General features: G+C 56.1%; 3 protein-coding genes across 3 annotated transcripts; all 3 read left to right on the forward strand.

Annotated features, from left to right (window-relative positions):
* Positions 1-872: 872 nt before the first annotated feature.
* On the forward strand, positions 873-5,226 carry P884DRAFT_246147 (uncharacterized protein). Its single transcript, XM_069440454.1, has 7 exons — positions 873-1,517; positions 1,574-1,703; positions 1,763-2,853; positions 2,919-3,615; positions 3,669-3,910; positions 3,973-4,380; positions 4,462-5,226. Exons 1-7 carry the CDS (start codon positions 924-926, stop codon positions 5,035-5,037), a joined length of 3,738 nt encoding a protein of 1,245 aa, XP_069296472.1. The 5' UTR covers positions 873-923; the 3' UTR covers positions 5,038-5,226.
* A 295-nt stretch (positions 5,227-5,521) lies between these two features.
* On the forward strand, positions 5,522-8,182 carry P884DRAFT_293103 (uncharacterized protein). The gene is made up of 2 exons (XM_069444202.1): positions 5,522-7,590; positions 7,676-8,182. Exons 1-2 carry the CDS (start codon positions 5,765-5,767, stop codon positions 7,773-7,775), a joined length of 1,926 nt encoding a protein of 641 aa, XP_069296473.1. The 5' UTR covers positions 5,522-5,764; the 3' UTR covers positions 7,776-8,182.
* Positions 8,183-11,599: 3,417 nt separating this feature from the next.
* P884DRAFT_278723 (transcription factor TFIID-domain-containing protein) lies at positions 11,600-12,590 on the forward strand (the record flags this gene model as incomplete). Its single annotated transcript, XM_069443221.1, has 4 exons — positions 11,600-11,853; positions 11,908-11,983; positions 12,092-12,518; positions 12,574-12,590. The coding sequence occupies 4 exons, from the start codon at positions 11,600-11,602 to the stop codon at positions 12,588-12,590; spliced, it is 774 nt and encodes a 257-aa protein (XP_069296474.1).
* Between the last annotated feature and the right edge of the window lie 491 nt (positions 12,591-13,081).

Raw genomic sequence — 13,081 nt, forward strand, 5'->3', positions numbered from 1 at the left:
GTAGTTAACTTCCTCTGAGTCCCGGAAACGACCTTACCTTGGCTGCACCTAATAATTCCCTGCAATAAGCCAAGCAAGCTGCTGACGATTGTGTCTGCGAACAAGCTCAAGGCCAAACCTGTCTGTCCCGTATCTTATCCCGTTCGCATGGCGACAGAGACACAGCAGCTACTCATTACTTTCCCTCCATACTCTCAGAGCAGAATCTCTAGAGTCGTTTCTGATGCTAATTTTTGTTTTGTGTTCCATTCCTGATACGGAGCACCTAATTGTCCCATTGATTTACACCTTTTCGAAGATGACGGCTCTTCTGCCCCGGCCCGTCAGCCACACTTCAACGCACATTGGGCGACCACTCTCTGTTCTGAACTACTACTTATCAAGAGGAACACCGTTTCCAAGAATGATTTACATAATCTTGTCGGTCAGGCTGACTCGCAAGACGACATTGGATCGCCATGCGGGCGTCCCATCGTGATCGCAGCTTGTCTGGTTAAGCGGACTTCATCCCCCCCAATTTGGGCTTCGCGCCCCGCCTCGCGACCAATCGAGAGCTTACATGCATTCGCTAAAGTTACAACCGAAGCCAGCCCCCAGGAACCCATGACCGATCTCATTTTGTGTGTGCATACTTGTACATGTACATGCATTATGGATGAATTCGGGCGTTGCCATCCACTACGGCAAGGCTGCCCACGGCAACGACCCATGGCGCAAGGAGCCTTGCCGCGTCCCGCTTTCTCGGCTGACTTTGGTAGCGTGCAAAAATCCTGAGAACATGGTGGTATTTCGAGCGCCCATTTCGTCCTCCAGGAACGACCTTTTTTTTTTTTTTTTTTTGGTTCGACCAGGCCTAATCTCAGTTCTCGACAGTGAGCGTCCTGCGAGCGCGGGAGTTGCTCGTAAGCGGCCAACGGAATTTGATGGATCCAAACAACATCCAAAACAACCCCACTCATAGGGCTCAAGTCGCACCAGGAGACACCGCTGGTGTTCCCGCTGGTGCTGTTGCTGCTGCTGCTGCCGCCGCCGCGGCCGCGGCCGTTGCCGTTGGCCACGTTCAAGCCAAGGACTTCTCGGCAACAGCTTCCGGTGAAAGTGCCACCATAAAGGAACACACAAACCAGGCTCGCCAAAGCCTAGGAAACCAGCCTGGGCCGGCCAGTTCGGCCGACGACGACACAGGACCCTGCTTTGTGGCAGTCGACGGCGATGTGGGCGGCCCCGGTCCTAATGAAACATTTGTCGATGTTATCGCAGTGCCTTGTCCGGGTGCTGACCCGATTGATACCTGGACCGTTGGCGTCGAGCCTTGGTCTGACACCAGCAACCCCAGCGATGCTGGATCACGCAGTTCGTTGTACAGACCTGGCCCGTGGGTCACAAGGAACTTGCGCAAGGCAGCTAGCATTGCGAGAGTCTTTCTCTACAGGCATCGCTCACTAGAGAATGGCATGACTCTGAGGTCGTTGGCAAGAGATCTGCTGGACAAGGTGGAACAGATCCATGATGTACCTGTGGGTATACCGGGCATGGCCTCTGCTTGAACCGTGCATGCTGACTCTCCGGCTAGATCGCGCGGCCCCTATTCTTCGTCGGCCATAGTATTGGTGGCTTAGTCGTCAAGGAGGCATTGGTCTTGGCCAAAGGATCTCCCCAAAACCGGACGATAGTGGACAACTGCTACGGTGTTAGTTTCTTCGGTGAGTTGGTTCTTCTTTACTCTTCAAAGTTTGCAAGTTCGGAAACTGACCCTCAAAAGGCACGCCGCACAGGGGTTCGAGTTACATGTCCATGAAGAACCTTAAGGAGAGCATCCGAGAGCTTCTTCGCCTACAAGCACCCCTTCCTCGGTCGTTGACGGATGAAATTAACGTCCGAAATACGGCCTTAACCGATCTCCATGACCAGTTCGTGGACATGGCGAGCGAGTTTCGCCTCTGGTCATTTTACGAAACTCGGGAGTCGTTGCTTTCAGGCTCAGCTGGATTCTCCAATGAGGTGCAGTTCGGAGCCCCGTTGGTATCGGTCAAGTCTGCACTTCTCGACGTCTGGCAGGAAGACGTCTTTGCAGTCGACAGCGATCATGCCCACCTCGCTTCGTTTGGACCGACCAACGTGCGCATCATGGACTCGTACCTCGCTGATTTCGCCCAGGCCATTGAGAGAGCAGCGAAACTGAGCCTCGCCCATCCTCACACGCCGCTTCATTTGAAATCGCTCGTCAAGGTTGAGGTCATTGGTTTTTACGAGGACCCAGACGCGGTGTTGGCATCCCCTCGGCAGCAGCAAGGCGGAGAGAATGGCTCCGTCATCCGCCTCTATTCCACGAAATACCCTTACAAGGAGTTCCTCAAAAAGGGGCCTGATCGTTGCCTCGCCGAACGGCTCCACAAAGGACATAAGAGGCGGCCTAGCCAGCGAAGCATTGGCGATGACGCCGAGGAAGAGCGCTCGACTCGACAGCCCAGGGAAGAGCATGCCGTGCCCAGCCTTCCGCGTCATCAGACTGATGCCACGCAAAGCAGCGACTCGCCAGAGATTGTCATCACGAATCCGCTAGAAAGACCACCGCTGCTGAGTGTACCGGCCCAGTCAGAACCGAGCGTTCGCCCCTCGAGCCCCGAGAGCGAGGCGAGTGTCAGCACCACCATGTCAGATCCAGTTCTGCCGTTTAGCCACAATTTTACCGAAGAGGACGCCCACACTATTGACTTGCTAGCTAAACAGCAGGCGAAGCTGCTGATGAAGGAGCATGGACTCTCCGCCACCGCTGGTTTCTCCAGGCCTAGTCCATCGCTGAGAAAGTTCATGTGGGTTCATACGCCATTCAACAATCCCGTCTGGGTCAAGGTATGAAACGATTCCGAAAACTGCGCCCTGCAATCTGCATTCCGGACCCTGACCATGTCGAGCAGGAAATCTTTGCTACTCTGTCAAGGACTCAAGGGTTGGATTTCTCGCGGCTCTTTGATTACGATAATTGGGTGTCGAAGCAGGTCCAGAACCGAAATTCCGACTCGCAGCCTGCGTATCTCAAAGCAACCTGCAAGTACCTCTCGGCTGCAGACCGTCTGGGCTCGCCTCGGATCCCTTCGCCTCGGTTCAGCCCTCCCAATATGGGAATCACGCCCAACTGCTTCTACCTCTACCTCCCTTATCTTCACTTTGATACGTACCACAGCATGGTCCGTCGTCGAAAGCTGATTGCGAAGCGCCGGAGCCATGGGAGAGCAAAACCTGTGCCCAAATGGGTCGAGGAGGAGAACCTCGAGCTCAAGATGATCTGGGAGTATATTGGGTTCGACCCACCCTTGAATTGCCGACGGACCTTGGACCAGTTCGGACACGGCTCCCTGAGAGACACCCATTCGCGGGACGATGACCAGATGCTGTACAAGCTCACCAAAAAGGACACTCATTCCCTATGGAAGCAGATGGGAGATTGTAGCTCAACACGATCGCTCGCTGGGCACCCCCTGGATTCTCCGAGGGAGTCCTCGTCAAACCTCTATAGTGACGCAGATGCTGAGATTGGGGCGGATCCCGGGTCTGAGCTCAAGGATGGTCCTGTCCTTATGGTCGACCAGTTATGGCTCTGGTCTATCGACATGAGTAAGTCCGTGTCTGCTGAGTTTCCCGAGCGGCAATGCTGATTTCTGTTTCAGACACCTTGGTAACGTTTTTCTCCAAGCGAGAATCAAGCCCAACCGAGGGGACGCTTTTCCAGCAGGCGGATCTGCGAAGCAGCGTCTACAACGAGCTGAATGGCGATCTAACGGGAAGAACTGAAAACACTCTGGACCTCGCGGCGTTGATCGTGTGGCACGCCGTGACTGTTCTTCTCGACCGATCCACGCACCCTGATCTCGAGGTATTCCGCATCTTTGACGAGGCCATCGGTATGCTGGTAGGTTTTCAACCCGTTTTAGCATCAACGTTGAGACAAGCGGCTGAGGATTTGTGTTGCAGGCGGAGAGGATGACCCTGAACATGAAACAATTCCGGATTAACGCTCTTCACTTGGATGCCGGGGATGATGATGACGAGTCGGACGATTCGGACATGGAGGCAGAGAGCCCGTCAGCAATCAAGAAGCGGCACAGGCGCGAGCTTGAACGAGCGGAACGTGAAAATAGGGAAAACACATCAGCACTGCTAGAACTACGCGACCTAGAAGACGAGCTGACGACACTCCAGAAGCTCTTTGAGATGCAAGACTCGACCGTTCGCCAGATGAAGGAAATATATACGAGCAAGGAGTTCAACGAGGTTACCAAGGCTGGCCAGGAACACCTCGATGAGGCGCTCGACTATCTGGACGATTTCAGGCAGCAGACCGCGGAGATGCTCAGGAGAGTGGAAATCACGAGAAACGATGTAAGTTGGCTGTGGCGAGTGACGCTGATGCTGCCCGCTTTGGATCCGCACTGACACTTCATTTTACCTTGTATTTTATAGTACGAGAAAATGCTTGAGATGGCACAGCGTCAGGCGCAGGTCGACGAGGTCCGCTGGTCGCGTCTGCAAGCCGAACTTGCATCGAGCCAAAACCTTTCAGTCATGATCTTCACCACGTTCACCGTCATCTTTTTGCCCCTGACCTTCTTTACCGGGTTGTTTGGCATGAACACGACCGAGTGGCAGGACGAGAATATTCCCAGCCTGAAGGAGATTGGTGCTATCTCGCTCCCAGCATCGTTTTTGCTGATCATGTTGTCGCTGGTGGCGGCCTTCAGCTGGCGCGTGCAGAGCGCCTTTAAAACGACCTACAAGGGAATCAAGACGTCGTGGAAGATGGTCAAGGGTCTATACTCCGAGCGACTGGAGCCGACGTCGAGGAAGGAGGCCAAGAGAAGAAAGAGGGAAGAAAAAAGGAGGCGGCACAAGGAGCAGATGATGGCGCGGGACGACCAGAGCTACGACTTCTGGGCCATGGTCAAGAGGCAGCAGAGAGCGGTGAGGACGCAGATCCCGATACAAAACGTCAACGGGTCGCCGACGGGGGATGACTGGATGAAGCGGAAGATGTTATGAGATGTCAGCTGCCACGTTAGCCCATATAATAGGCTCTTTGGATGGGATGCCGACGGCCTCTGGACGCTTGGAACGGACTGCGTCTACGAACGAGGCTGCGAGGACACCTCGTTTATCATGCAGCTGGTGTTTTGTCCCCACGCCGATATTTATTTTACCCTGTTGACAGATTCCATTCCTTTCGAACCCAAAAAGAAGGCAGCCCAACACGTGCTTACCCAAGTACGGATTATATCTTTGCCAGACGTGCTTAATGTGCATACCACTCCTTCCCAACCTGTCAGTCACGCGACAGAAGGTCGGCAGTCTCTTGAGAGAGAGGGCAGGGAAAGTGGATACGTCGGGTATTCCTGGGCTCGGCTTTCCTCGGGTAAGCGGGGACCGAGTTTGTTCCCCAGACTCCGCTTCGGAGGACGCACAGACACGTTTTGCAATGCCAAAACGTCAATTGGCGGGCAACATCGGCGGAAACGTCATTAACAGGGCCGGAGAGAAGACGCAACCGCAGATCGAACGTTCCGAGGGGAGAAAAGAGTGAGCGGAGTTAGGGCGGCGAAGGGGTCTCTTCAGCCCGCGAAAGCGCCTGCGTTTTAAGAGAGAGCGGGCTTCGAGATCAATTGCTAGGAGGTTCAATCCAATTAACCCCTCCATCGCGGGGCCACTCAATTGCATTCCTGTTTTTAATTTTCTTCATTGCGCCCGTCACCGTTTTCGGCGCGCAGCAGCCATGTCGGCCTCTGCACGTCTTACAGCCAGCCTCTGCCGGAGGGCCGCGGCAGGCCCCGCGCCGGCGTCGACAATACGATTGCAACAGGCCCGCGGCATCAGGAGCTTGTCTTCGGCCACGCCGGGCCGGTTTCGTCGACGTCCTGATGTGCGGTCGACACACGCCGGCGGCCTCGCCACGCGAGCCACCCGGAGACACCTGTCGACGACCCCCGCCCGACTCTACGCCGAGGCCGATGACTCCCTCGATCCCGCGAGCATTGAGCGCGAGAGTGACCAAGTCGACGTCTGCATCGTAGGTGGTGGCCCCGCGGGCCTGTCGGCGGCCATCCGGCTGAAGCAGTTAGCGAACGAAGCGGGCAATGAGGATTTCAGGGTGCTGCTGCTTGAGAAGGCTGGCGAGCTCGGGGCGCACATCCTGTCGGGCGCTGTGATCCAGCCAACGGCGATCAACGAACTCATACCCGACTGGCTCGATGAGCAAAACGAGAACCGCTTCACCGGCGCGACGCCCGCCGGCAAGGACAGCATGCGCTTCCTGACGAAGAGCATGGCGATCCCGGTGCCTACCCCGCCGCAGATGAACAACCATGGGAATTACATCATCAGCCTGAACGAGTTTACAAAGTGGCTCGGCGAGCGCGCGGAGGAGGTCGGCGTCGAGGTGTACCCCGGCTTTGCCGCGAGCGAGGTGCTCTTCGGGCCCGACGGGAGTGTCACGGGCGTGGCGACCAACGATCTCGGCATTGGGCGCAACGGGAAGCCCAAGGATACCTTTGAGCGGGGTATGGAGTTCCACGCGCGCGTCACCCTCTTCGGCGAGGGTTGCCACGGCAGCCTGAGCAAGCAGGTCATCAAGAAGTTCGACCTGCGACGAGACAGCCAACCGCAGACGTACGGGTTGGGAATCAAGGAGGTCTGGGAGGTGCAGCCGGAGAAGTTCAAGAAGGGCGAGATCACGCACTCGATGGGCTGGCCACTTCCCTACGACACTTACGGTGGCGCCTGGATGTACCACTTTGGCGACAACCTCGTCAGCATCGGCCAGGTCGTCGCGCTCGACTATTCCAACCCGTGGCTGTCCCCCTACGGCGAGTTCCAAAAGCTCAAGCAGCACCCGCTGTACCGCAACGTGCTCGAGGGTGGCAAGTGCATCTCGTACGGGGCGCGCGCCCTCATCGAGGGGGGTTTCCAGTCGATCCCCAAGGTCGCCTTCCCCGGCGGCGCTCTGATCGGCGACTCGGCCGGGTTCGTCAACGTGCCCAAGATCAAGGGCACGCACAACGCCATGAAGTCGGGCATGCTCGCGGCCGAGGCCGCCTGGAACGCGCTCAAGGAGAGCTCCGACTCGGGTGCCGTCTTCCTCTACGAGTACGAGGACGCGCTCCGCAAGTCGTCCATCTGGAAAGAGCTCAAGGAGGTCCGCAACATGCGGCCTTCGTTCCACAACCCGCTCGGCGTGTACGGCGGCATTCTCTACTCCGGGCTCGAGGCCTTCGTCCTCAAGGGCCGCGTGCCCTGGACGCTGCGCCACAAGGTGCCCGACCACGCGGCCACCAAGAGGGCCGACGAGTGCAAGAAGATCGAGTACCCCAAGCCCGACGGCAAGCTCACCTTTGACATCCTCACCAGCGTCTCGCGCACCGGCACCAACCACGAGGAGGACCAGCCCGTGCACCTGCAGGTCAAGGACTGGGACAAGCACACCGCCGAGACGTGGCCGCCCTTCAAGGGGCTAGAGAACCGCTTCTGCCCGGCCGGCGTGTATGAATACGTCGAGGACGCGTCCAAGCCGGAGGGCGTGCGGTTCCAGATCAACGCGCAAAAGTACGTTCCCCTCCGTCCTGCATCTCCTCCCCTGTTCTCTCGTCTCCTACCTTTCCTACAGTCTGCTAACAGTGTGAACCCACAGCTGCATCCACTGCAAGACGTGCGATATCAAGGCTCCCAACCAGGACATCAACTGGCAGGTGCCCCAGGGTGGCGAGGGTCCCAAGTATTACATGACTTGAGCGGGCTTCGGGGGAGGGGATGTGTAATGTGCGTTCCTGTCGTCTTCGACGTGTAGCAAACCGCATGCATGCATAAGAGGCCGAGTCGGTGGTGTTTCGGGTGCTTCCTGTTTTCAGGGATAGACTTGAGTGGATCCACGGGTTTGAACTTTGTTTGGAGCGCCGTGCGTTGGTGGTAGTTTTGCGAACTGTATTGGAACCGCGAGAACCTTGAGAACGGGGAGTTTGGTACCTATTATGCAGAGGACCCCGACAGGCCGAGTGTGGGTCGTTTCGATATCTTCAACAGAGACGGAAATGGAAAAACGTTGTTCAAAACAGTTAATAGGCCACAGAATGGGGTTTCTGAAACGCGGGGCGGTCATCGGAGGTGCCAAAACGTGGCCAGGTGACAGAAATCAAGCCAGACTGGGTCGGCTCGCTTTGGCTACAGTTAGAGTAGATTCCGTATACATATACGGATGATCATGATAGCTCTCTCGCGAGGTTACGCGCGTGAAAGGCGCGTAGCTGACGTCGCGCTTCGGACCGGAAATGAAAGGAAGCGAGTGGGCCAATCAGATCACACCATGCGACAACGCGGTCTTGGTACTTTGCGGGTCCAAATAATGGGGCGGATAGCAACTGATCGGGACGCGGAGGTTCCCTCTGACGAACAGGTCCTTTGGATATCGGAACACTGCAGATGACGCTTATCGTTATTATCCATCGAAAGTTCGCAGCCATATCTCCGGAGAACACAGACTACACAACCTTGGTTCGGCGTTGTGTTGTACGCGGGACTCCGTAAAAGTATGTAATTTCCATACATACTGCGTACATTCCTTACACAGTACGTGCTGGAATGCCCCGCCCAAGCCCGCGCCTGATACCCCACGGACCTTCAGCGCTTGATGCAGTGCCACATAACTGAGAGTTGAGACTGGCTAGTTTCCGCCGACGAGCGGGTGTTGGGATACCCCAGTAGGGATTCGACGCACGGTTGCAACCGAAAGTCAGGAGGGCGGGATGGCTTGTTGGGCAGCTCGCGGACCGATTTGCGCAACGCACCCAACCGAATGGGTGGCAATCGCGCAATCCTCCCGTGGCCGATGCAAGTCCGTCCGATCAGGCGCCGGCCGACACAGAAAGCATTCTCAAACTTGAAGCTGGCCTTCGCGCCACCGCGTTGTCGGGTTAATCACGGCGCTGACTATTGGCGACCTCTTTCAAAAAGACCAAAGATTTGGACTCCGACTGCTCCGTCGCTACTGCGTAGTTCAGATGACTCACCGACAAGGCTGGGCGGAGGGTGGGAAGCGACGGGTTTTTTGGGTTTGTGACAGATTTGATGCCACACGGGCCGCAAACACGACCCATTCCCCTTCCCGCCTGCTGCCAAGGCAAGGGACATGTACGGATACATGTACAGTACATCGCATGTACTTGAATCCTGGGCGCCGCTCTGACCAGGCGCATAGCAACCGTGCCCCGAGACACATTGAAGTTACGCTTTGATCTCCGTGTTTCTGTTCTTTTCGAGCCGAGTTGTCAGGGGAGCAGTCCCAATACGACGGACAGCTCGACGTTGCAATCACTGGAGTGGACTTCCCTAAGTCGAAGCAACGCTCTGAGAGTCGAAGGCGGGAGCAGGTCTTGGCTGCCGGTATTTGATTCCACAACCTTCCGCGCGGCATGCTGGTTCGTTTTTTGGTGGTGGTGTGGGTCTGGCCACCACTATCCCCACACCTGCAACCTGCCGGCGATAAACGCCCAAATTACGAACCGCGTCGAGAATGGGTTATCAATCCCGCCATGGCATCCGGCTGACCTTCTGCCAACAATAATGCCTTATTGCTGCTGTATATCTGAAAAGCAGGACGCTCGAAGCTGGTTCGAAGTTGCGGCGTCGAAAGCAGTGTGGCTCGTAGCCGCCTGAGCCTGGCAGGAGCGCCGCAGGCGCCGCGTCACTATGTCGCAAGGCAGATAGCATTTTCAAGACAGAATGCTGCCATCGATTCAATGCTTGCAGTAGTTTCCGGGCACCGTGGCGAGAATTGAGAGGGCTCGGTCGCCGGTGCTCAGCTATATTTTCGCTCGTGTCTAACGAAGGACAACGCAAACCGTCGTTTGACTTGCACTGTGGCGATTCCGAGAGAATTGCTAGAACGTCTTGGTTGAGAGTGTGAGTGTTATTGCTACGGTGAGCGGTGGTCATGATACGACAGGTGTGCGAACAGCTCGAAAGAACCAACGAAAGGCGATGGCAATAGGCAGCAGCAGCACGGCATGCTGCAGTGCATTGCTGGTGCTATGTCGGCCTGTCAAAATGGCAGTATTGACGCCAAAAGATCAATGACCCTCTGAGGGGATCTCAAATTCTTTCCAGCGCGATGCAGAAACGAAGTGTGCATGGCAGAACAAAAAGGGGGGAGTTAGGGAAAGTAAAGCGTTTCAGGAGGTCGTAGTGGTCGATGACTGGGTTGATGGCAAGAAACGGATTTTGAGTCGCACATGGTGGTTGGTGTGGGCGGGGATCCTGGATTTCGAAGGGGGAGCTGGCTGTTTGCTATGCCCGGCGTACCAGTACACTGGCAGGACAGACAGGGTGGCTCAGGAGGCGGGCGCAGTGTCTTCGCGTTGATTGGGCAGAAGAAAGATAAAATCCTGCATGCCCTCCATCTGATTCGCCGCATTAGGGCTCGCCAGACATTGAAAGAAACAAGGACCCGCCGCCACAGGACTAGCGTAGCTGCCTGAGGCGCCACCGAGCATTCCAGCGAAAATTATAAGTAGGCTGCGCTCCCCCCCATTTGTTTTGAATTTTCCGCGCGGAAGTCCCCAACCGGCCGTTGCTACCTGCCTCCGGCCACAATTTCTGACCCACACCCCCTGCCATCATCGATACTCCACTTTCCACAAACGACCTTGACGTCGGCCGTCGCTTGTCACTTTTCTGACATCTGACGGTTTCTCTCTCGGTACTGCGTTGTGTGGGCGCAACCTCTCATTCATTTAGAATCGAGGATTAATCCGTCGATACAGAGACAGGCGACCGTTCCCTCATTTCTGGACTCGGGCCTGCATCACTCCGTCATTCGTGGCGCCCGTTGACCTCCAAAGGAAACCGCCGTCTGTCGCGATCGACCCTTTAATCGTCGAGGGTAATAGAAGATCCGTTTGCACAAGTCATCGCTGTGCGCCTTGTTATTTCTCTTCCCGAGGAAGACCGTCCTGCCGTGAGTTGAGAAGAAAGTGTGGGCAAACCAGTCCCTTGCTCCGTGTGCCGCAACCCGCATTCGGCCCCGTCATCATCGAGGCGTTTTCTGGCTGCGAGTCATCGCCTGGGGCAGTTTAAGCGCCGCACTTGTATCGGCAAAGATTCTTTGAGATTTTCGGCCGGGTCGTTGATTGAGAGATCCCGACCATCACCGAGAGGTGTTTGCCGGCGGGCTGCAGTTTCGGGGGACACATTAACTTGTTCCTCTCCCATATCTGGTATGCCCTCCCTCCACCTTTCGTCCGATCTTTATGACACATCACCATAAATCGCGAACTCCGAGAACATTTTCACCCCCCACCGCCCAGGGCAATCAGTGTTGTCACGACAGGCGCTTGGACCCTCAACGCCTATGTTGACCGGATTGGTCTCGCTCGTTGCTTTCCCATCTCGATTAGTTTCATCGAGATTCTGGAATCTTCCCATCTACCACTCTTTGACATCTTTGCGCTGTTACGTGTTGCCGCTTCATCTCCGAATCCTTCATCTAACCATTCTCTCCCCGTAGATTTGTTCGCGCAAGCAAACTCCTCGATCGAGTCGCTTTGGTTTCGCATCGCACAAGATGGAGGCCATTCATACTCATCCTTCGAACGCCGCGCAGGCTAAGGCCTTCACCGCGCCTGGATCGCTCTCGTTCCCCGGCGGCGCAAACGAGTTCGCGAATCCCGCGCCTCAGCCCAACGGAGGAATGACGACCAACGGCGCTCAGCAGCAGGGCGTCCAAGCCACAAACGGTACTGGGGTGACTCCCGCGACCCCCGCTGCGACGCCCGGAGCTGGTCCTGCGGGTCCGAGTGGCATCACTCCCACGCTCCAGTAAGAATTGGCTGTGGTACTTTGTTACCCTGAACCGTGGGCTGACCCGCTCAGAAACATCGTCGCGACGGTAAACTTGGACTGCCGTCTAGACCTGAAGACGATCGCACTGCACGCCCGCAATGCGGAGGTACGTGTTGGGTCAGGAACCTGGCGCGCCCTTCTCGAGTGAGGCGTGGTGCCGCTGCTGGTTTCTGTCTTCAACCGTCTACTGCAACGCAGTGCTGACCTTAAGTAGTACAACCCCAAGCGTTTCGCTGCTGTCATCATGCGCATCCGCGAGCCCAAGACCACGGCGCTCATTTTTGCCAGCGGCAAGATGGTTGTCACAGGTGCCAAGTCGGAGGATGACTCGAAGCTTGCGTCGCGCAAGTATGCTCGCATCATCCAGAAACTAGGCTTCAATGCCAAGTTTACCGATTTCAAGATCCAGAATATCGTCGGCTCCTGCGACATCAAGTTCCCGATTCGTCTTGAGGGTCTTGCGTCGAAACATCATAACTTCAGCTCCTATGAGCCCGAGCTGTTCCCGGGCCTCATTTACCGCATGATCAAGCCCAAGATCGTGCTTCTGATTTTCGTGAGTGGCAAGATTGTCCTCACCGGCGCGAAAGTGCGCGAGGAGATCTACCAGGCTTTCGAGATGATTTACCCTGTACTTCAAGGTGAGTTGCTGGCCTACGGATTCTGCCCATGCAGTGCGATCCTAACAATTATCAGACTTCCGCAAGGTCTAGACCTGCGCAACCTGGCCAGCACGCGGAAATCACTTGCGCAAAACCTCATTGCGCTATTTCGCTGCAGCGAAAATCACCCACAAACTTGTCAACGACTTGTAACACTATAACTCGCCCTCCGCCAGTCATGATTTTACGACTAAAAAGAATCATACCCATCGAAAAGGGCCGATTACTGCGCCGAGGCACTTGAGAAATTGGCGCCATCGGTCATATGTATCATCTGCGTGTTTCTTTTCCCACCTTACAGCATTGCATCGGCGTTCACGGAACGGGGGGCGGGCTATTACAGCAGGAATTTTTCGCGCTTTTCCTCATTCCCGCAACCCCCCGAGTTGTTTTGGAGCTGGCGCGCTCCCTCTCGAGGGGTATAGTACCCATAGAAAGATTGCACGACGGGCAGGTGCAGCGAGGGCGAGATGATGGGCACGGCCTGCCTCGTCTCCTAATTGAGCCTGCAATTGGCACCTCTGGTGTCCCGCGGCCCAAAG

This window comes from Thermothelomyces heterothallicus (assembly GCF_042370625.1).
Source record: "Thermothelomyces heterothallicus CBS 202.75 unplaced genomic scaffold P884_scaffold_16, whole genome shotgun sequence".
In the NCBI taxonomy this organism is placed as follows: domain Eukaryota; kingdom Fungi; phylum Ascomycota; class Sordariomycetes; order Sordariales; family Chaetomiaceae; genus Thermothelomyces; species Thermothelomyces heterothallicus.

Bases quoted from the DNA above. Each gene is read 5' to 3' on its own strand.
- P884DRAFT_246147 (XM_069440454.1), top strand. From the start codon at position 924: ATGGATCCAAACAACATCCAAAACAACCCCACTCATAGGGCTCAAGTC. The intron at 2,854-2,918 runs GTATGAAACGAT...CATGTCGAGCAG, and splicing joins ACAATCCCGTCTGGGTCAAG to GAAATCTTTGCTACTCTGTC. The intron at 3,911-3,972 runs GTAGGTTTTCAA...TTTGTGTTGCAG, and splicing joins ACGAGGCCATCGGTATGCTG to GCGGAGAGGATGACCCTGAA.
- P884DRAFT_293103 (XM_069444202.1), top strand. From the start codon at position 5,765: ATGTCGGCCTCTGCACGTCTTACAGCCAGCCTCTGCCGGAGGGCCGCG. The intron at 7,591-7,675 runs GTACGTTCCCCT...GTGAACCCACAG, and splicing joins TTCCAGATCAACGCGCAAAA to CTGCATCCACTGCAAGACGT.